Here is a 21,422-nt window from a genome sequence, read left to right as displayed (position 1 = left end):
CGATAGGTGGCACTAAATGTTCAATGACGTTAATAAAATGTACATTGCAATAATTGGTGGCTGTGTGATCGCTATTTAATATTCACTCATATTTGCAGACATCTGTATTTGATTTTTTAATTTGTTCCAGATTTTCGATTACCTTGGCATTGACCCAAAATTTCTTATCGGATCTTTGAATTTTTTCTTGTTTCATTTTTTAGGAAAAATTTGTTTTAGAAATAATAATAATTATGGAAACTAATCATCATCAAAATTCTCCACCACAACATATATTTGTTCAACCTGGACAGATATTCGAAGATACTCCGGATGAAAATCGTTTTATGAAAAAAGTTAAATCAGGTCCAATGCTTCCTCTTGGTATGTTTTTGGTTTTGTTTTTGTTTATTTTGTGTTGTATTAACATGGAAACAATATTTCAAAATAGCTACGGCTGGATTTTTGGGCATCGCTGGCTATCGAATTTACAAGGCACGTGAACGTGGTGGAATGAAATTAAGTTTCTTTCTTATCCATACACGTTTAGCAGCGCAAGGATTTGCCGTTGCTGCACTTGGTTCTATAGTTTTATGGTCACTTGGTAAACGATTCTATAATTGGTCTACTGGACAATCTCAATTAATAACAGACAATGATTCAAGTTCCAATTAAAATAAAAAATGTTTCAAAAAAAAATATTCAATCACATTATTGTTAATAACATTTTATTTAAATTTTAATGTTATTTATATTTTCATATAAAAAAAAATTCATGCCAACATTGTTAGATGATTATTTTACTTTCGAGTTTCTTTGTTTTTGTTTTTCCATGATGTTTATGATAATAATACAGAATAGATGTAATAATTGTTTTCACTCATTAAATAAAATATTTTTTTTAATTCTCATCTTCAATAGATAATGACTATGATGTTGTGGCAGGTGATGATGAAGCTACATTATTCGATGACATACGGATAATATTATCAATGCCCATTTCTTCATATTGTTGTTTAGTGATCCAGAATTGTGGTTGATCTTTCATCACATCGGCTAATACAGAACCACCAATAAAAACCATATCCTTGCGTCTTGGTGGATCTTCAACACGAATTTTGAATTTTTGTAATTTTTGACCATCACCTTTGAGAATACGTTCCAGATATAATTGTTTTATTTCACGTTCTAATCGTGATGGAAGTCCTGGATACATTGTAGAACCACCACTAAGAACAATATGTTTGTATAGATCACTACGTAGATCTAGATCAGCACCATTAATCGTATTGAATAGTAATTCCGAAATGCCTTGACCTTCAATATTGACCAAATGTGGTTGAAATAAAGCTTCCGGAGCTTCGAATCGTTCACCACTTAGTTTGATATTACGACCATCGTTTAACTGGAAAAAATTATGATTATTTCAATCCAATACAGAAGATAAAATAATCAATTACCGTATATGTTTCGGTCAGATATGTGGTCTCTTCGGCTAGTTTTTGTTCCTGTTCACAATTGTATGCAATATAGCACATTTTTTCTTTCAACATTCGAACCGTTTCAAAATCAGCCGTATGATTGAAAGCATAGCCACGTAACAGTAATAACTAGTAATACAAAATTGAGAAATTTGAAAATGAAAGTGAAAAAAATATATTCAAACCTTGATTAAATATCGTGTTACTTCTCGACCGGCAACATCTAATCTTCTGGTAAGATGTGGCATAGCGAATCCTTTATAAACAGGACAAATGTGTGTAACACCATCGCCAATATCGACAACAACACCAGTCATTAATCCTTGTGCGTATAATGTAAGAACAGCTTGTATTGCTATGTATACTGAATGAAATTCATATTTTTCAAACATCATTTGGATCATTTTTTTGCGATTATCAATCGGATTCAATGGCGGTTCAGTAAGTAAAATTCGACTATTTTTAGGATCAATTTGAAGCATATCATAAAATGTATGATCCCATACGTGGCACATATCATCCCAATTTCGAACAATACCCTTTTCCATTGGATATGATAATTCAAGATATGAACGAAGTTTATTCGCTTCATCACCGACCATAAGATCCTAAATAGAATATCATGAAAGAATTTATTAATTAATAAATGTAGGAAAACCTATAGAAATTAAGCAAGAAAGAAAAATCTTACAGATTCTATCATTTCCTCTTTATTAGGCTTTAAATTATAATATTAAAAATTGGTAAGCAATAGATAATTATAAAAAAGCAAAAGTTATGAAATGAATAAGATTTGTATAATAAAAAGCGGAAAAATTTTCATTAAATCAAATTCTACCTTAATTTCAATATCATCAATACGTTGGGCAGCACGAATAATTGGTCGTCCGACTACCGATGGGAATGTATATTTCGGAAAATTTGAACCAGCAAAACCACATTTAACAAACTTTTAACACAAAATAATGTGAAAAAAATATATTCAATTGAAATTTGATAATTCGGAAAGAAAAAAATTCACTTACACCGGTCCCATTATCGCAGACGATAATTTTCTTGCCTTCACTATCCATTTTTACCGATTTAAAATGTAAAGAAAAAACAAAGCGAAAAAAAAATCCGGTCTAAAAAAATTCAATTGATGTTTGACGTTTACAAATTTATTAATCGATAACGGAATTGATTGGACACCAGAACATCATAATAATCATCATAATCATCATCACCAACACCACCCAAATTTTTTATCATCGCGTCACAAAACACACACACACACACACCAACACAATGTAGTCCAAAAAACTTGGAGTTAGTCAGCCTCAATCTAAAACAGTGTAATCATTTGATAAAATACTGGATTTTATTGATAATAGATGGCACTACAATTGCTGAAAAAAAAGATTTTAATCGTCTGTTTGATGTGATAAAATTGATCAAATTTTGTTTCTTCATTGATATAAATCATAATTGATTACTATAGATTCTTATTGTCATCTATTTTTTTTCTTCATTATATTCTGTTAACATAAATCATGAAAATTAAAACGATAAAAATCATTGATCAAGATGAACAATCAAAAAATTCCATTCACAGATTACATCTAATTAATTGTCAATTTCAAAAAGATTGTCAAAATGTTCCCATATCCGATTATTTTGATAGTCAATTCGATTCAAATGATGAAAAATTAAATGTTTCGTTTCGAGGTCGACCAATGAATGGCCAATCAGTTCGATTACCTGGAAAATTTTCATTTGCAGTCATCGATCCGATAGATGAAACAAAAAATGATCAAACTATCATTGCTCATCAATTAGATGATAAAGCTTATTGTTGGAATTTGGACAAAATTCCTTCAGGCACTGATTCAATGCCACAAGTATTGAATTGGATTAATCTAGCTCAAGAAATTCATTCACATGTTCAACTTGAAGATGATGCATAATTTTTGTCATTTTTTATAAATGTCTTCGTTTGAAACTTTATGGTCAAAATCCATAAATCCTTAATTTGATTTTAATGATTTAAATAAAATTTTTATTTTTTTCAATATTCGAAATCAATGTTTTAATCTAATTGAAAACTTGACCAAAATGCTTTTTACGCGGCATTTTTTAGTGTCCTGGTATTGATGAATTGCTCTGCTAAACACGATGCGTACACATGCGTACACATCTCAGCGAATGTGTGTTTCCCTTTTCCTCCACGTTCCAACACGCGAGCACGGTTTGTCATTGTTTTTGGTTTTTTAAAGAATTTTTTGTGAATTCTTGGTTGTTTTTGTTCATAATTTTTTCTACAGAATAAAAAATGACTAACCCAAAAGGTTACCGACGTGGTACACGTTATCTGTTCTCAAAAGGTTTTCGAAACCATGGTACCCAGAAATTGTCCACATTTCTAAAAGTTTACAAACGTGGCGATATTGTTGACATCAAAGGCAATGGTGCGTTCCATAAAGGTATGCCGCATAAATTCTATCATGGTAAAACTGGACGAATTTATAATGTAACCAAACATGCCGTCGGTATTGTCGTTAATAAACGTGTGCGAACCCGAGTTATACCGAAAAAAATCAATGTTCGTATTGAACATATTTCGCATTCGACATGTCGAAAAGATTTTCTTGATCGTCTCCAACGAAATGATGAATTGAAAAAAGTGGCTAAAGAAAAGAGTGTCTTTGTTAATCTAAAACGACAACCCGAACAACCAAAACCGGGACATTTTATTCGTGTTACTAAGACAAATAAACCCGTCAATCTACGAGCACTTCCTTACGAATTGGTCATTTAAAACAAATTAATGCTTTTTTTTATTTTGATTTAAAAAAATAAATAAAAAACTGTGTTTATTCATTAAAATTTTGTCCATTTCTTTTCAATAAGTAAACTGAAGCATTCAAACCGCCAACGTTTACATGATATGCTCGTTCAAATTTGCAATACTTTTGTGTCATTCGATTATAGATTGTTTTGTTAGCATTCAATTTATCCTGAGTTAGTATAACAATTCGTGCCGATTCCAAACGAGAACATCGTATCATCTCTGTGATCAGCAATGGATATAATTTTTTATTGTCCATTTTTGTTCCCATTCGTTTACCGAATGGAAGATCAGTGACAAATACATCAATTGTATTGTCTCTTATTGGCAATTTGGTTGAATCACATCTTAATAGATCAGTTCGTTTGAATAAATTGTTTGCATCGAAATTGGTCCGGCTCTTATCGATGGCCGTTTCAAAGAGATCTGTTGCGATGACGAAATTTTCATACCAATTTTTTGAACATTCAACCGGTATTACACCTGAACCACATAATGGATCGCAGACAATTTCACCTGGTTGTACATTTGCTATTTGAATGAGATTATAGGCAATTGTTCCTCGTAATGTTGTCAGACCAAATGATACGATATGTCGTTTGGATAGAGATTCTTTTGTCAAACATAATAATATTCGCAACGAATTATCTTTGATGTGAAGCACAACTTCTAAATCATATTGTTTGAGTGAAACTTTCCATTGAAATCGATCATTTACAAGACCACCAAATCGATGTGCCGCATCTTGAGATGTAAATTTATGTACACCACAACGATTACATGAAGTACGGAATGAAGGTATTGCTGATTTATCATCTGGATCAAGTATAGCATCAATGTCTCCGGCGAATTTTATTGCTTCTTTCCAAACACTAATTCCGGTTTTCCAATCACATTTTTCAATCACAGACATGAATATTTGCTGATAAAGGGTGTCGAGATCCATATTAATCATATGTGGATGATAATCATCATAAATAACAGCGAAAATATTATCGATTGAACATAATTTCGAAATTTCATCATAACCACGTTTTGTACGAAAAATGATATGTCCATTCGTGTGATTGATATCCGAACAATCGGCAACTTTTTCTCGAATTTCTTTGCGAGCCAATGATTCCAAACCGGTAGCAACAGTTGCTTCATAAGTTATTATATTCAATCTTTCCATTTCGAAATTAGAAATCAATCATCAATTCGCAAATTTTTATCTTGTTGGACCAGAATGAATGTTTCAATTAAAATACAACAGATGACACTGGAAAACGTATTTTATCAAAACAAAAATCGATATCATCGAGATTCACAATGATCGATTGATATAAAAGCTTGAATGCTTACAAAAAAATTTATCATTTCTTTTGAGTTAGCGACATTGACTGATTTGAAAACAAGAAAAAATGAGTTTCAAAAACATTATTGTAACCGGCGCCAATCGTGGAATCGGATTAGAATTTGTTCGACAATTGTTGAAACAAAGTAATTCGCCGAAAAATTTGATTGCTACCACTCGAAAACAATCGCCTGAATTGGATAGTCTTAAATCGACACATAACAATCTTCATATATTGAATTATGATGCTACCAATTATGATAGCTATGATGACTTTGTCAAACAAGTCGAATCAATTGTCAAAAACGAAGGCCTGGATCTATTGATCAACAATGCTGGAATGCTCATCCGATCAACATTGGAAACTGTCACTCCAAAAGATATTTTGACAAACGTTGAAGTAAACGCCGTTGCTCCGTTGATGTTGACAAAAGCATTGTTGCCATTGTTGAAGGTAAATTATTAAAAATATAAAGATATGGATCATATGTAAATGAATCCAAATTTCAGGTTTCAGCTGCAGCTGGGCGTAAGACTTTGGTGGCAAACATTTCTTCAGCTATGGGCTCAATCGATGACAATGGTTTGGGTGGTCATTACGCATATCGTGCCAGTAAAGTGACTATGAACATGTTCACCAAATCATTATCTGTTGACTTGAAATCGGATAACATTATCGTTATGACACTTCATCCTGGCTGGGTCATTACCGATATGGGAGGTCCAAATGCATTGATCAATACGGAAACTAGTGTTAGTGGTTTGTTGGATGTATTCAATAAAGCCGATATGTCATCCAATGGAAAATTTGTCGATTTTGCAGGTAAAGAACGTAAATGGTAATTGTTAGAGTTAAAAAAAAAATATTGTTTTTAATAATTCAATTAAATGAAGAATAAACAAACAAATAAAATGATTTTTATTTCATAAAGAAAATCGCAGTAATATTAAAAAAAACAAGAAAGTGGATTAAAAGGTGAAAGACCATGATGACTTGGTGTTTGCAAGCTTTCATATATTTGTATTGACATTGAATTAAAAATAAAAATCAACAAATTATAGCTAAAATAACTGATAATCATTTGGCCGATACTGATGATAATCCATTTGTTGATCCAATCAATTCTTTTTCATCGATTATTGGTATATCGGTACGCCAGTATAAGAATGAATTATAATCATAGGTATTTTGATCGACCAATCTATCTTTGTCTAAAGGTGGAAACATTTGATCAACAAATTGGCTCAATTCACCATATCTGTTTCAATGAATTAATTTGTTAGTAATCAATCAATATTTTGGGAATATTTTTCTAATTCAGAAAAAAAGACTTACGATGATTTAAATGACATAATTTTTTCCAATTTAAGTTCACCACGATGATTTATAGTGAATATACGGCTAATATCAATGCCTACTGCTTTGTAAGCCCAAGTGTCCTTTAGTACAAATCAAATGTATTACAAAGTGCAAATTTTGATAACAAATAAAAACTTACATTGATTTTGTTGCCAAAGCCAGCGAAAAATGGATTCATTGGAAACAATGATTGTATATCTTTCAAACAACTTATCTTGAACTCTTCGGGTTTCTTTTCAATCACTTCACTGTGTGATAAAAATAATTTACGATTAATTGATCAAATTTTTTTGTCTGTCAAAAAAAAACTAACCGATGAAGAGCAGAAAACAATGATGTCGGTGATAACAGAACAGGTCCATCGGGTAGACATTGACCATCTTGACAAACGCTTGTCAAATAATCTCTTGTACCTTTAGCCTGACCGATAGCACGAGCAGATAAATACAAGAATTTATACCCGTTTTGTTCGATGTTTGCATATAGTTTTGTCACGCCTATTTGAGCCCAATCTTTACCGATGTATGGAAGTATATGTCCAAGTACATCGGATTTTGTGATTGTGCCATCAATATCTGATATGATAATTTTGTCATCATGACGCCAAAGAAAAATTTTACTTTCACAAGCTGTTGTACCCTGATAAGCCGTCGTAACACTGAACATTATCTTATTACATCCATGGCGTAGATTCAATTTCTTTAGAACATCTGAACTTAATCGTAGTACTTTTCGATACTTTTTCTTCGCACCAGTGTTTGAATCTTGTTTGTTTGTTGTTGAATTTTTTGCACTATTCGAGATGATGACTGAATTATAGGTTTCATCATCAGATACATATTCGATGCTATTCGATGAATAATTGTTTGAGCTTTTCGTTGGAGTCATATTAACACTGGATGTAAGATTATTATTGCTGATATTAACGTTGTTAGTTATTGCTTGTTCCGTAGATTGTTGATGATTAGATTCACTTTGTGTTGGCGAACGAAACCATGAACGCCATGATCGAGCATTTTGTGGATTAGCTTTTTTTGGGATACATTTTTCTTTTAAAAGTTGCATCGTCTGGTCCGATAATGGACGTTGAAATAAAAGCAATGAAAGAATCATTGATGATGCCATTTTCCATGTATAATATTCAGAACCCATACGTATTACTAAATTTGGATTATCAAGAATTTGTAAAGGGTTTTCATCGAAATCATCGAATGATATAATTGATTGAAGAAATCGTTCTGTATTATCAGGATTTTCAATCAAATCTTCAACACGTCCACAAAGAGACATTGACATATCGTGATAGATTCGACTTAAACTATACAAATCACCTGGAATCATTAGTTGTTCTTTAACACGGTCAACAAAATCTGAATGAATTGTATCAGATTGTTGATAATTAAAATCGATACTACGTGGAGAATTTGATAACGATTGACCTTTACCGGATTCGATTTCATCATCGCTGCTAGTAGCCGGTATTTTTGTTGAAAGATTTGAAGGTTTCGATGTTAAACTTGAACGAAATTTTGGAAAATATTTGGCTGCTACTTCAGGATTCATATCATTGGGATCTAATTCATCCAGATAGATGCCTTTATCATCATCTTTAGTGGCGTTAAGATCGATGCTAATTGGACCATCTTGTTCTTTAATCATAAAATTCAAAACACCACCAAGCACCGATTTAGATTGATCAGATAAAGCTTCAGGCACGGGCATTGGCATAGAAGATTTTGAATGATCTAAGATCGGAGTCGAATCATTTTTCACATGTGGTAATTCACCCCAATCCCAAGAAATGTAGTCTTGATTCGGTAATTTTTCATTACGAGCCGTTTCAATTTCGGAATCCGATTTATAACATTCGGATGAGATTGATTCGCGTTGTTTTTTCGTATCATATTCACCATCTGAAAATGGATGCAAATCGTTTTCCGTATTATGATGATAAGTATTTTTTAATTGCAGTTCAATCGATGGTTCTTTATTTGGCTGTATGGAATCAGGTAATTCGGGAAAATTCTGTGATAATGATGGCTTTTGTCCGTGTTTGGTTTTCTTTTTCCGTCGAGTACGTTTCTGATTAGATGATGAAGATGAACATGGTGTAGATGTCGATGAATCGGTCGATGATTGATCGATTGCAATTATGCTTTTATTCGTGACCTGAACGATATTTGTAGTGGAGGAATGTATTGGTTCAATGTATGTCGATTCATTATTATTATCAATTATGATTGAATCGGGTAAATCATTTCGCGCAGATGTTTCAAGACTGCTGTCATGTCCTGGTTGTTCACATTTTGGTTCATTATCATTATCGTTGAGCAAATCATTTGTTTGGCCATCTGGCGTTGTTGCAGCAGTATCATCAACGGCTAAAACTTCATTCTCATCTTCATCATCACATTCTTCAAGGAAATATGCTTCACCACTATCACCTAATTTCATATGAATTTCAACTGGTTCATCATTGATTTCAATATCCACCTAAAAAAATTATGTACAGAGATGAATAAGAAATTTTCAAAAAAGAAGAAGAATACTTACAATTTTTTCTCGACTTCGTAATACACCCATTTTACCAAAACGAACATGAAATGGAGAGGTTAAATAGGTGCCATCTTCTTGTTCAACGACAATCACATCGATAGCACCGGTTAAAGTAGCCGGATTTAGTTCACTATATGCTTGGCTAATATTCGAAAATATTTTACCAAAATAATTCATTTTGTAAGATATAAAGTGCTAATTTTTTTGAACATAAAAAAACAATGATGACAAATGATGTGTTTGATTGATTCACGGAAGGTCTGTTTGGAAAATATAAAAAAAAGAAGAAAAAATTTTCGAAATAAAAATGATATTCAAAATCAATTAATCATCAAATGGATGGAAAATGAACGCGATTAAATATATTGACAACAACATTTTTGACAGAAGAAGAGATTTTACCAGCAACAATTGGATGATTTATTTTTTTTTTTTGGCAACCAATCACTAATGCAATGCCAAAATAATATAGAAAATCATTTGAATCTAAGCAGTGAATTTACACTGTCAATATATTTCGTTTTCATTTATTTTTGTTTATCGGGTCGATAAGATAAGTGGAAACTTCTGACTGAGAGAATTTTGTTTTGTTTTTCGATGATTTAATTAAAATGTTAGACATTAAGATTTTGAATGTGAATCAAGGTTGAATTTTTATTTACAATTTAATCGGACGAGATGAGAAAGAATGGAAAAATTCGTCAACAAATAAAAATATGATGACACCGTATATTTATCCGGATAAATAAGTGATAATCAACAATAACAACAACAATAACAACCGAAAACAAAAACACTCGTCATTTGATGAATTAGTCTGTATTCTCTATCATCATTCATGTGATGTAAACTATCATAATCAAAATAATAATAATTTTATCTGATTGTTAAAAGAAATTACCCAATCATTTTACGTCACATAAGTTGTTTTTAATTTGGTTAGATAAATTAGGAAATCAATTTTTTTTGTCATTTTTACTAAAATAGTAATAACATTGATTGAAAATATCCTGGTGCAAAATATATGATGAGATTCTTTATTGATTAGTATTATTATAACTTATAACCATCGTGTGATCGTTAGGAAAATCGTATGATGAAAAGTCAAAAATGTTATCACCATTGTTCTCGCCATTTTTTTCCCTCTTTTGTTTATTTTTTTAATACTAATCTAACAAGCATGTATACGTAGCGATTACAAATTATCATCATCATTTGTACATTTACAAAGTATAAAAAGATATTATTCAAGATTTTAAATATCATATATGTTGACGATGTTGATGATAAAGATTGGATTACATAAACACAATCATAAAGAGACAAATACGTAATTATTAAGAAATAAAAAATTGTAATATTAGATTTCGAAATTAATGTCAAAATCTTTCTCAATATTCTTTCATTTTTTAAATTACTATTACCCCAGACGAAAGAATCATTATCATTACTATCAATTATTATTTTCATTGTTTTGTGTTACATATGAACTCAAATCGAATCGTTTACAATAATAAATCATAATCAGGATCCGAATAGTTTAAAATCAGTACGAAATATATACTTACAATCGTATCTTTTATTAATCATATTGATGATAAAATGAGTCGATCAAGGAAATCAATAAATATAAATAATAAAAATTTTTTTGATCAGAATGATAAATTTATCCTATAGAAAACAAAAATCACATAAACAATAATACTGAGATTGAAATATTGATCCATTTCAACAAAAATGAAACAGAAACAAAAAAAAAATTATAACATAAAAAAATCAATTAAGTAAAATTTGAAAAAACAATTATCAGTCTACGTACAATTTACGAAATGAACGATTCATTCAATCTGATGATGAACATGAAGAAAATGTCAGACGATCTTTAACAAATGATTAAAACAATTTTGCCACAGTTGTAATGATAGTGGTAAATGTCGTCATTATTTATTATGGCCACAAAATTTTATTATTATTTTTTTTTAGTTTGATGTTTCATCAAATGATTCGACTGAAACGAGAGAGAGAGAAAAGAGAAAAATTATTAATCTGGGGAATAACGATAGAAAGAATGAGAGACTCTTTAATTCTATTTGTGTCGCCATCTAATGATGAATAACATCATACAACGGTTACCGATGTTGATTTAATCATCAATATTGATAAAAATATTTTGGTTTTAAAAAATTCTTTTTTTTTAATTTTCAAAATTTTATTGGAAAAAAATTGATAAGAAAAAAAGAAATTGACTACATTTTTGTTTATTGTTGTAGGAAAATTTTATAAACAATAATTTTAATTTCAGTGTTGCGGGTAATGTAATTGAAAATGAAAAATAATTGATTCAATTCAATTTGGTTATTGAACGTCCAGTTTTAGCCAATGCTTCATAAACCTGATCATAGGTATATGGTTCTTCATTAGATTTTCGAGCCAAAACAATGGTTACATCTTTAGTTTCGACATTCGAATCGACCGATTGTAATTCATCGCCATATGTTTTTGTTAATGATTTTTGTATAGCATTTACACATGCTTGACATGTTATATCGGCTTTAAATTTATATGTTTTTGTTGTAGACATTATGGATGTAATAATGATGTTTGTTGTTCAGTAACTGGAATCAAATGATCGAATAAAATCAATATTCAAATTTTCAACAAACAAACAACTCATCAAGATGTGTACAACATCATTTTTTTTGTAATCAATTGTATCAAATTTCTTTGGAATTCTTTCACATTCGATAGATGGCATTATGTTTACACATTTAGAAATAAGGAGGATCTATTCAAAAAAATTTTTAATCTTAACTTTTTGAAATGATAATGAAAAATCAAAGTGGATCGACTTGTTTTTTTTCTTTTGGGATTTGATTTGATGATGTATATGAATTGAAACAAAAATCTAATCAAAACAAGTTATACTTATTTATCACATTGCTCATCCAATATTTCAATTATTTTCAGTTCACTTTTGAATTATAATTTTAGGCAAATAATGAATCATATAGGACAAATATAATGAACATAATGATCGACAGCAATAAGCCTATCATACGTTTCAAGAATGTTAAATTGATTAAAAATGGTCGTCTAGTGGTGGATGATTTATGGATTCAAGATGATATCATAATAAATCCTGAACCATTATTTTTCGAACAACAAAAAGAAGCCGATATTGTTGTCGATTGTCAACGGGCAATCATTGCACCCGGTTATATTGATCTACAAATTAATGGAAAGTATTAAATCGTTTGATTTAACAAAAAAAATTACAGCAACTTTATTTTATCTGTTTGATTTGATAATTCTAACAGGTGGTTTCGGCTATGATTTTTCTACACCTGAAATTGATATTAATCAAGCGCTAAATGTGGTCGGTACAAATCTGGTTCGTTATGGAGTGACATCATTTTGTCCAACATTAATCACCCAACCATCATCAAATTATCGCATGTTATTACCTCGTATGAAACGTGGTCCAATTATTGGTGGTGCAAACATTTTGGGCATACATGTTGAAGGTCCCTTTATAAATCCTGAGAAAAAAGGTGCACATCCTGAACGATATATTCAAAATGAAATTAATTCGATTGAACAAATTGAACAATATTATCATGATTTATCAAATGTATCTATTATGACGATAGCACCCGAATTAGATAGAAACAATGTTTGTAAACAACTTGTATGTAAAGGTATCGTAGTATCATTGGGACACTCGAATGCCTGTCTTGATGACAGTGAAAATGCATTTCGTAATGGTGCATCGATGATAACACATCTGTTCAATGCAATGCCATTATTTCATCATCGTGATCCAGGTTTATTAGGTCTATTGACCATCGATAGTGAACGACAAATGTACTATGGTATCATAGCTGATGGAATTCATACACATTATTCAGCATTACGATTAGCATTCTATGCAAATCGTACCGGAATGGTTCTCGTTAGTGATGCCATATCAGCGGCTGGTCTTGAAACTGGTCTACATAAAATTGGTTGCGAAATGATTGAAATCAAAAATGATCATGCATATTTGGCCGGTACAAACACATTATGTGGTTCGATTGCGACATTGGATCATTGTGTTCGATATTTACAATCAAAAGTACCCGATTGTTCGATAGTCGATGCTATTGAATGTGCAACATTACATCCGGCACGTGTACTTGGTATTGAACATCGAAAAGGAACACTCGAATTCGGTGCAGATGCAGATTTCATTATACTCAATGATCAATTAGAAATTCTATCAACATTTGTAGCAGGAAAATGTGTGTTCATCGATTCCGAACGAATGAAACAAATGAAAATTGAAATAAACAAAGTGTTTTGCACATGAAAATTTTAATAATATAATAGGATAGCTCATAATGACGAAAAAGAAAAAAAATCACCAACAATAAAAAATTTTCCATTTTTATAATTTTGCGCTCAATGCTATATAAATGTGACTAAATTTCTCTATTGTGATTGTGGCTGTTCATCAATAATTTCTTTAAGTCTTGTGTGAATACTTTCGATTAGATCGAAATTCTGTAATGCAAGCATGATTTGTTTATGTTCCTGTTCGATGGTCATTTCTGGTAATTTTATTGGCTTTTCATTCGGATAAATGACAACCGATGTATCGGCTGATGATGATTGATTTTGTCCTTTTTTCTTCTTATTTCCTTTGCCTGTCGGTTGCTGTTGATCATTTTTGTTCATTTTCAATTTCATCTCTTTCAATTTACATAGCTCCAATTTACAACTAATCCGTGATAATTCTAATGCCTCCTGTAGTGGTTTCAAGAAATTTTCCTGTATAACGATAATTATATCCCAGAAACGTGTATGGTTCTGATGACGTGGATCACGAATCATAATGTAGCGAAGAAAATTCAATAAACCAAATATTAGATCATTTCTTTCGAGTAAATCCGAATTGGCATCTTGAGGTAATGCAACACTAATAACAGATCTAATCATTCGATGCAGATTGTTTCCCTGATAAACTTGATTTTCGAATACAAAATCTTTATACATTTGAATGGCTACGCTTTGAAATCCGGCATGTTGTCGTGGTTGTGATAATATTGGATAAAGAATCTTATAACGTCCAAGTGGTTCAAAACAATTTACTAATTGTTTGAATAAGAATAATGCTGTCGTACGGCTATGCTTATCCAAGGCGAATACCATGATAGATGTTAATGATTTTTCGATCGGATGTTGACGAAGAAGATCAAGAAAATTTGCCTCTAAACTTTCTTCTTTAATAGGTGCTAACATTGCTGCTAACAGATAAAGACCTTTTTCGTAAACAAAAAATTGCTGATCTTCCACCAGATTTCTTATGTATGGCAGATGTATTCCAAGATTATATACATGTGTGTAGACACGTGGCATAAAGTTCGAAGGAGAAAGCTCAGATTCGGTGGCTAACAGATAGCTCAGAATAGACATAGCTGATTGGAAATTTGTTTGTGATAGATAAACATCAGAACAATCGGAATTCGATTCCACATCTTCAGACGATGTTATTAGATCGGTACGTGACAATAATGTGTAAAAATTCGAATGCAATGATGATATTAGCCGTACAATTTTAACGGCAATCATTCGACTTGTAATAAAATCTTCATTAAACAATGCCGATAGATTTGTACCTGCTTGTTTAATGTCTTGAATGATACTTTCTTTGCCACTAACTCGATAAAGATCCATATATTTAAGCGGGTATTCAAGCATTAGTAACAATGTTTTTAATAATATTATACGTTGTATATTTGGATCTGATGTTTTCGAATGAATATTTGTTTGATGCTGATGATTAGTGGTTGGATTATATAAGTCAACCTCCTTGACAAATGTTTCGAGAAAATCCACATACATTGACAGTACAGAATTTAGATTATTTACCACCGGATCAAGCATCAATTTAAAACGATCATCTGTTTCTGGGTTGAATTTGGTTATCGAACTTAATGATAACCTACTTATGTGTTCGTTCAGTGAACTCAGCACTGATTTCAAAGTTTCATTTCGTTTTTTCGGTAATTTTAATAAAATCACTTCAAACGGCTTGAGTAATGCTTTGAAACAATTACTATCGGTTATTTCTATGTCGACGACATCATCTTCATTTTCATTATCATCATTCGTAGTCCTGGATGATGATGTTTGTTCTTGATTAGAATCTTTACGTTTTGAATACCTGGTTATATTTAAATCATTTTCCAGCTCTGATAAATAAATGATCAAAAGCTCTTTTGGATTACAAATTTCACACAGGTCAAGCAAAATTTGTCGACACATGCTAAATGTTTTAAAACGAAATTCACTTAAGCCACGAAGACGTTGACATATAATCGGTACTAAATCCCATACAATATATGAACCATTATTATGTATTTCGGTGACAACAACACGATTAAACATGTCCCATACTTCACGCATACGATGACGATCAAGATCATATTGAAATAGTTGCAATATGGAATCTTTTTTATCTTCTGAATTATTCAATGAAGATGTATTCAGATCAGTAGGTGATGGCAATGTTGTCATTAGATCAGACATTGTTCTGATTGATTTGTAAAACTTTAGTTTGAATAATTAAGAATCAGCAACAGGAGGATTGTTTATTTTTAGGAACAATAACAAAAATTATATAGGATAAAATACAAATACAAAAAAAAACTTACAAGAATATAATTGAATATAAAAATGGACAAAAATAATTCAAAAAATTTTCAAATCAATAATTAATGATGATGGATGATAGCTAGCTATTATCATAAGCATCAAGATGGTAATTTAATGATAACCGAATCGAACACACTAAACACGATCCATTTTATTGAATGAATGTAGCACGCGTATAAAAAACAATAGGACACTATTTCTACAAATAAAGACTTGTTTAAGTGGAAATAATGAAATCGATTTAAAGGCGCGTACATTCGAATCTCGAAACTTTTTTTGTTTTAATTTTTTTTTCACGAAAAAACATAAACATAACATAAATATGAGGGAGTGAAGTCGAAAAAACAGAAAAACAAAGTTCAATAATAATTTTACACCAATCGTTCCGATTGTTTTGGTTATGAAATATTCATGAAATCATTTCATTTTAAACATTAATAATAGATATATATTGGTTTCTTGAGAACTGAAAAATATAATAATAGAAATAAAACAAGAAAAAAAATGAAATAAAAATCAACAGGTAGAAAGAATGAGAGAGAAAAAAATGAATAAGAAATTATGAAATAGATAAAAACTTTTTGAAAAAAAACAATCGATCGAATCGAATCGAAGCTGAGATAGTATAAGGTTGAATCATCGGTTGATAAAGGAATCGATTAAATCTATTTTTTGCAGGGTGATCGATAAATTCGTTTGTTTCTGTTTTCAAAAGATTTTCGATCAATTTGATGATGATGGTTGAAGTGGAATTGAGATGGTGTTGATTGATTTGAATGCGAATGAGAAAAAATTTGTCTGTTAGCCAATAAGTGAGAATTTTTTTTTCAATGAATTTTCAGCGTTTTCAACGTAGTGGCGGTGGTGTTCATGTGTGTGTGATAAATGTTTAAATTCTTTATACAATTTAGGAATAGGTTAACATTTTGTTTTGTAAATCAATTGGAAAGAAATTTAATAAACATTTTGTTCCTTTGGAACAGCAATGAATGAAAATTTCTTGGGTGAAAAAAGAGAGATTTTGGATTTCAAGTTGAACAATTTTTTTCTGATGATAGGATGCATAATTATGGTGTTGTCGATTCTTTTCTTATGAATACCATTGATAATCGAATGCAAAAAAATTGATTCAATTATCCAAATAATTAGTCCAAAAATCGAATTTCCAATAATTGAGAGATTGTCAAATCATCATTCATATTTGGTGAGTTGCAATGAATTTTGAATATATTTTCGTCATTTTATCTCCTCTTTTTAATCCGACTTTTTACAATATAATTCTTTAAGTGTTTTCAATTCTTCAATCAGTGCTTTATTTTGATTCTCCAATACGGCCACTCTATTTTCAAGGCACTTGATGTATTCTTTCTTTTTTCGACGACATTCTTTTGCCGCTTCCCTGTTTCGCATATTTTTAAATATATAAAAATTTGAAAAAATTGCATTTTTAAATAGTCAATCTAAAAAAATTAACGAACCTATTTTTAAGTAATCTCATTTCACGTTTTTTCAATGCTTCATCCATATTATGTGATGATGGTAATTGTTGTGTGGTCATTACGACATTTTGTGTAAGTGCTGATGATTGATTATTTGTAGGTTGTTGTGGCGGAGGAGGAGGCCTTAATTGATATGTTTGCAGATCTATGTGATTTTATTTGATTGAAAATAAATTGAAATTCATATCATATTTTGCATAATAATGATTGAAAAACTTACCGGGAACAATGAATTGGCCATCATGTGCAGCCGTTGCATATTGTACAATGGTCGAACCGGTCGTATTCGCATTTGTCATTATGGTAGGTATACCTTGAATAGTTGTTGTACCATCATGCGTTGATCCAATCTGTATTGATGGTAACATTTTAATATAGCTCTCTATTGGTATTGTTGTGGCCGTTTGTTGTGATGCTGATGATGTATGTGTTGCGTTCGATGATTGTTGTTGTTGTTGTTGGCCTGATGTTGGTGAATGTTGCTCATTATTATTATTGTCATTATTTGTCGATTTTCGTCCTTCCATACAGGATACTGTATTTGTTGATGTAACAGGTGTATCAACGGTAGATGATAGATCATTTAAAATTTTTCTATATGATGGTCGTCGTGCTAAGTTTTCACGTCGTCTTTTTGATTCATCTTCATAGATTGTTGTTTCATTCTCTTCTTTCACCATCTGTATGTTTGATTGTTCGGATTCGGTACTTTGTATTACCGATCCATGTGCCAATTTATTTACTAATATGACATTTTTAGGGAACTAATCAAACAAACATTAAAAATGATTACATTTTGAAAACATTTGAATCGCAAGCATTCAATATTAAAGCAGATTAAATGGAAAAAAAATTACCTGAATGGTCGAGATCGGATTGGTCGGCTGTATAACCGACTGATGATTCGGTTGTATGACCGATTGAACCATTGTGGTGGCAGCGGTAGCAGCAGATTGATTTGTTGGTAATTGAAATTGTACAATCGACATACTACCGGCAGTTGATGCAGATAAAGCTGAAGTTGTTGCAACAATACTATTGTCACCACCTATGCCAGTTGATGAAGCGGATACCATTAGACAATAATTTTAATTTCGATTTGAATCTTAATTACACAAATGAATAATAATAATAAATATTAATCATAACGGTAGAATCTATTTCTGAAATCAATTATGGCATTTCACAAAAAAAAATAACAACAACAAAGAAAATGGCAGTAAAAATATGAAAAAAATATTTAATTTCAGATATTTCATTCATTCTGATAAAATCAAATAGCCACCAAAACAAATAATACCGACCAACATCATCATCATCATCATTAGACACACGTACCTGGCAATAAACGCAATTATAACAACAACAACAACAGCAACCATGCACGTACATTCAATATTGCAATGGTTATATTATTACCTGCATTTTAACAAGATTTATGGCAATGGGCAATCATGATGTTGTTGTTGTTGTTGATGATGATGATGATGGTGGTGGTGGTGGTCGGCTGCAATGATGATGATGATGATTATGATGATGGTGGTGGTTGTCCTTGTTGTCATTTATTTTTCTCATTTACCTGTAGCTGATATTTATCGTTGTTTTTTTCTCTTTCTCTTTTTAATTTTCACTTTCACTTTTTTATGTATGAAAAAATGTTTAATGTTGTTGATATTTTTTTTATTTTTGTTTCGAAATTCAAATGAATCAATATTATCAATGGCGAGGTTCGAGTTGTTTCGTGTTTCAAACGATGATAGTCAAAATAGAATCGAATGTTTTTGATTTTTCAATGTCGAAGTTTTTTTCATTTCACATACAAAACAAATTTTTGAGATAAAGAATTTTAATTTCAAAAAAAATTCAACAGTTTTTCATTTCATACAATGATCATAATAAATGATGATATGATGATGATGACGAAAGTGTTGAATTTTGTTTATTTATTTTTCTTTGGTAATGGGGAATTTATTTATTTTTTTTACAATGAAAAGATTTTAACCACATTTATATGAATGAATCGAATATTTGAAACTTTCAATTCGAATGTGAAGATAGATCTTATTAAAATTGGAAATGCCAAAAACAAAACAAAAAAAAATTATTTAACCACCAATAATTTCAAAAAGAATACGTTAATTGATCATTATAGAAGAAGAAAATTCTCATTCATGGTCACACAGGAACAATATGGTCTTTTTTTGACAAAAAAAAGGGGGGAGAAAAAGAGATAGTGAGAGTGGGAGAGAGAGAGAGTAAAAAACCAAACCAAACCAAGCCAAAATATCGGTATGATTTGGTTTCGATGGTTATTCTAACGCCAAAGAGCGAAGTAGGAAAAAAAATGACGCCAACTTTTTTGTCGTCTTTTCTTAAAAAAAAAAAAATCAATGATGATGACGACGATGACGACGACGACGATGATGATGATGATGAAAAAAAGAGAATGACGATACGCGATGTTTTCGTCGTATCTTTTCCTTTTAGGTTTGTTTTAGGATTTTTTTGGTTTTTCGTTTATATTTTCATTTATTATTACGTTTTATTGGGTCGCTCGCGTGAATACTTTAATCTCTTACTCTCTCTTTCTCCCACTCTATATATCCAGAAAAATATTTTCCGTTATCGCTATATGGTTGATATATTTTTATTTGGTTTGTTTTTTTGCTTATGCTTCTTCTGTTTGGGTGATAAATGTTGTTCAAAAGTATGTATTGCGCTAATGTCGAGTGTCTTCATCGTGTCGATATGATGATGATGATGATGATCATCATCATCATCTATATAGACATAGAATACACATTCTATATATGATGATCTTCAAATCAACCGAAAACGTTGACGTGAAATACACAAACAATTCATTAGAATCCTAAAACTAAAATTGTATTCGGAAACCAGGGAGAGAGAGAGAGAGAGAGATAGAGAAAATTTAAATGTTAAGAAAAAAAAACCAACCATATAACATTGTTGTTTTTTGTTATTTATGTTGACGTCATAGCAACGCAATTTTTGCGAAAAATGACGCCAACATTGCGTGTATTTATCATCATCATCATCATTATGATCAAAAAAATCATAATCAAAATTGTATATAAGAGATGTTATCATTATCAAACATACACTCGATTTTTACAATATAATAAAAATCACATAAATTTATATAGTAAATGCCAAATCATTCAATTTATTTTTTATTTTGTCAAAAATATTTACTTTCCCCTTTGTCTATATACCATTTTCTCTATATCTTTTTTCTTTCTTTTTTTTGGTCAAAATGATTGATTCTTCGGTCTATATAGAGAATCAATGCTCCAAACAAAATGTTGTATGGTTTTTTCCTTTTGAATTTTGTTTTTTGGTTGGTTAGCAGTGGCGCCAGCAGCTGCATAACTAATTATGAGAAAAAGGAAGGTAATGAGAATTTAAAAAAAAAAATAAAATCCAAGCTTGATGTATCATTTGGAATCATGTTTTTTGTTTGTTTGTTTGTTTTAGTTCATAATTGGCATCATATCAATTTTTGTTTTGTTTTGTTTAAATTCTCAATGAATAAAATGTTACACAGGCGCATTGATGATATGAAAACAAAATGACAAAATGACAAACAATATTTCGAATGATAACGAAAAAACTGTTTATGAATACAATGAATGGAAGAAAAATTATCAAAAAAAATTTTTCTGGT

At 30.7% G+C, this 21,422-nt stretch overlaps 11 protein-coding genes across 15 annotated transcripts; 5 read left to right on the top strand and 6 right to left on the bottom strand.

Annotated features, from left to right (window-relative positions):
• Positions 1-74: 74 nt before the first annotated feature.
• Positions 75-2,711, bottom strand: Arp2 (Actin-related protein 2). Of its 2 annotated transcripts, XM_027342923.2 has the most exons (6): positions 2,486-2,711; positions 2,299-2,409; positions 2,152-2,178; positions 1,646-2,068; positions 1,440-1,589; positions 75-1,384 (listed from the first exon to the last, which is right to left on the bottom strand). In XM_027342923.2, the coding sequence occupies exons 1-6, from the start codon at positions 2,531-2,533 to the stop codon at positions 908-910; spliced, it is 1,236 nt and encodes a 411-aa protein (XP_027198724.2). In that variant the 5' UTR covers positions 2,534-2,711; the 3' UTR covers positions 75-907. The 2 variants fall into 2 exon arrangements, with proteins under 2 accessions (XP_027198724.2, XP_027198731.2); XM_027342930.2 differs by lacking the exon at positions 2,152-2,178.
• LOC113793048 (HIG1 domain family member 1A, mitochondrial-like) lies at positions 227-890 on the top strand. Its single transcript, XM_027343019.2, has 2 exons — positions 227-363; positions 431-890. Exons 1-2 carry the CDS (start codon positions 234-236, stop codon positions 652-654), a joined length of 354 nt encoding a protein of 117 aa, XP_027198820.1. The 5' UTR covers positions 227-233; the 3' UTR covers positions 655-890.
• A 75-nt stretch (positions 2,712-2,786) lies between the features above and the next one.
• On the top strand, positions 2,787-3,520 carry LOC113793016 (uncharacterized). The gene has a single exon (XM_027342985.2). It carries the CDS (start codon positions 2,993-2,995, stop codon positions 3,404-3,406), a length of 414 nt encoding a protein of 137 aa, XP_027198786.2. The 5' UTR covers positions 2,787-2,992; the 3' UTR covers positions 3,407-3,520.
• A 53-nt stretch (positions 3,521-3,573) lies between these two features.
• RpL21 (ribosomal protein L21) lies at positions 3,574-4,325 on the top strand. The gene is made up of 2 exons (XM_027344064.2): positions 3,574-3,687; positions 3,764-4,325. The coding sequence occupies exon 2, from the start codon at positions 3,772-3,774 to the stop codon at positions 4,255-4,257; it is 486 nt and encodes a 161-aa protein (XP_027199865.1). The 5' UTR covers positions 3,574-3,687; positions 3,764-3,771; the 3' UTR covers positions 4,258-4,325.
• Positions 3,696-5,560, bottom strand: LOC113793948 (tRNA (guanine(6)-N(2))-methyltransferase THUMP3-like). The gene has a single exon (XM_027344031.2). It carries the CDS (start codon positions 5,459-5,461, stop codon positions 4,313-4,315), a length of 1,149 nt encoding a protein of 382 aa, XP_027199832.1. The 5' UTR covers positions 5,462-5,560; the 3' UTR covers positions 3,696-4,312.
• A 57-nt stretch (positions 5,561-5,617) lies between these two features.
• LOC113793971 (C-signal-like) lies at positions 5,618-6,559 on the top strand. Its single transcript, XM_027344053.2, has 2 exons — positions 5,618-6,077; positions 6,134-6,559. Exons 1-2 carry the CDS (start codon positions 5,691-5,693, stop codon positions 6,464-6,466), a joined length of 720 nt encoding a protein of 239 aa, XP_027199854.2. The 5' UTR covers positions 5,618-5,690; the 3' UTR covers positions 6,467-6,559.
• Positions 6,520-11,516, bottom strand: Lpin (phosphatidate phosphatase LPIN). 2 transcript variants are annotated; one of them, XM_075820582.1, is made up of 6 exons: positions 11,359-11,516; positions 9,537-9,799; positions 7,297-9,476; positions 7,123-7,231; positions 6,960-7,063; positions 6,520-6,882 (listed from the first exon to the last, which is right to left on the bottom strand). In XM_075820582.1, the coding sequence occupies exons 2-6, from the start codon at positions 9,714-9,716 to the stop codon at positions 6,702-6,704; spliced, it is 2,754 nt and encodes a 917-aa protein (XP_075676697.1). In that variant the 5' UTR covers positions 9,717-9,799; positions 11,359-11,516; the 3' UTR covers positions 6,520-6,701. The 2 variants fall into 2 exon arrangements, with proteins under 2 accessions (XP_075676697.1, XP_075676696.1); XM_075820581.1 differs by lacking the exon at positions 11,359-11,516 and adding an exon at positions 11,108-11,236.
• Positions 11,517-11,707: 191 nt separating this feature from the next.
• LOC113793993 (uncharacterized) lies at positions 11,708-12,245 on the bottom strand. Its single transcript, XM_027344075.2, has one exon. It carries the CDS (start codon positions 12,118-12,120, stop codon positions 11,881-11,883), a length of 240 nt encoding a protein of 79 aa, XP_027199876.1. The 5' UTR covers positions 12,121-12,245; the 3' UTR covers positions 11,708-11,880.
• A 138-nt stretch (positions 12,246-12,383) lies between these two features.
• LOC113793941 (N-acetylglucosamine-6-phosphate deacetylase) lies at positions 12,384-13,971 on the top strand. The gene is made up of 2 exons (XM_075820593.1): positions 12,384-12,776; positions 12,856-13,971. Exons 1-2 carry the CDS (start codon positions 12,561-12,563, stop codon positions 13,885-13,887), a joined length of 1,248 nt encoding a protein of 415 aa, XP_075676708.1. The 5' UTR covers positions 12,384-12,560; the 3' UTR covers positions 13,888-13,971.
• On the bottom strand, positions 13,876-16,374 carry LOC113793930 (uncharacterized). Its single transcript, XM_027344011.2, has 2 exons — positions 16,235-16,374; positions 13,876-16,130 (listed from the first exon to the last, which is right to left on the bottom strand). The coding sequence occupies exon 2, from the start codon at positions 16,107-16,109 to the stop codon at positions 14,010-14,012; it is 2,100 nt and encodes a 699-aa protein (XP_027199812.2). The 5' UTR covers positions 16,110-16,130; positions 16,235-16,374; the 3' UTR covers positions 13,876-14,009.
• Positions 16,375-16,491: 117 nt separating this feature from the next.
• On the bottom strand, positions 16,492-19,585 carry LOC113793959 (cyclic AMP-dependent transcription factor ATF-1-like). Of its 3 annotated transcripts, none has more exons than XM_027344042.2 (5): positions 19,073-19,585; positions 18,592-18,839; positions 17,955-18,498; positions 17,714-17,879; positions 16,492-17,634 (listed from the first exon to the last, which is right to left on the bottom strand). In XM_027344042.2, the coding sequence occupies exons 2-5, from the start codon at positions 18,808-18,810 to the stop codon at positions 17,490-17,492; spliced, it is 1,074 nt and encodes a 357-aa protein (XP_027199843.1). In that variant the 5' UTR covers positions 18,811-18,839; positions 19,073-19,585; the 3' UTR covers positions 16,492-17,489. The 3 variants fall into 3 exon arrangements, with proteins under 3 accessions (XP_027199843.1, XP_075676704.1, XP_075676705.1); XM_075820589.1 differs by having other exon boundaries at positions 19,154-19,585; XM_075820590.1 differs by having other exon boundaries at positions 19,314-19,585.
• Between the last annotated feature and the right edge of the window lie 1,837 nt (positions 19,586-21,422).

Source organism: Dermatophagoides pteronyssinus, unplaced genomic scaffold (genome assembly GCF_027571235.1).
Source record: "Dermatophagoides pteronyssinus isolate colony J.1.1.1.1 unplaced genomic scaffold, Derpt_VIB-CSIC_2022.12 sq0007, whole genome shotgun sequence".
NCBI lineage: Eukaryota > Metazoa > Arthropoda > Arachnida > Sarcoptiformes > Pyroglyphidae > Dermatophagoides > Dermatophagoides pteronyssinus.
The sequence above is the reverse complement of the archived record's forward strand: the minus strand, read 5'-3'. Positions and strand labels throughout refer to the sequence as shown.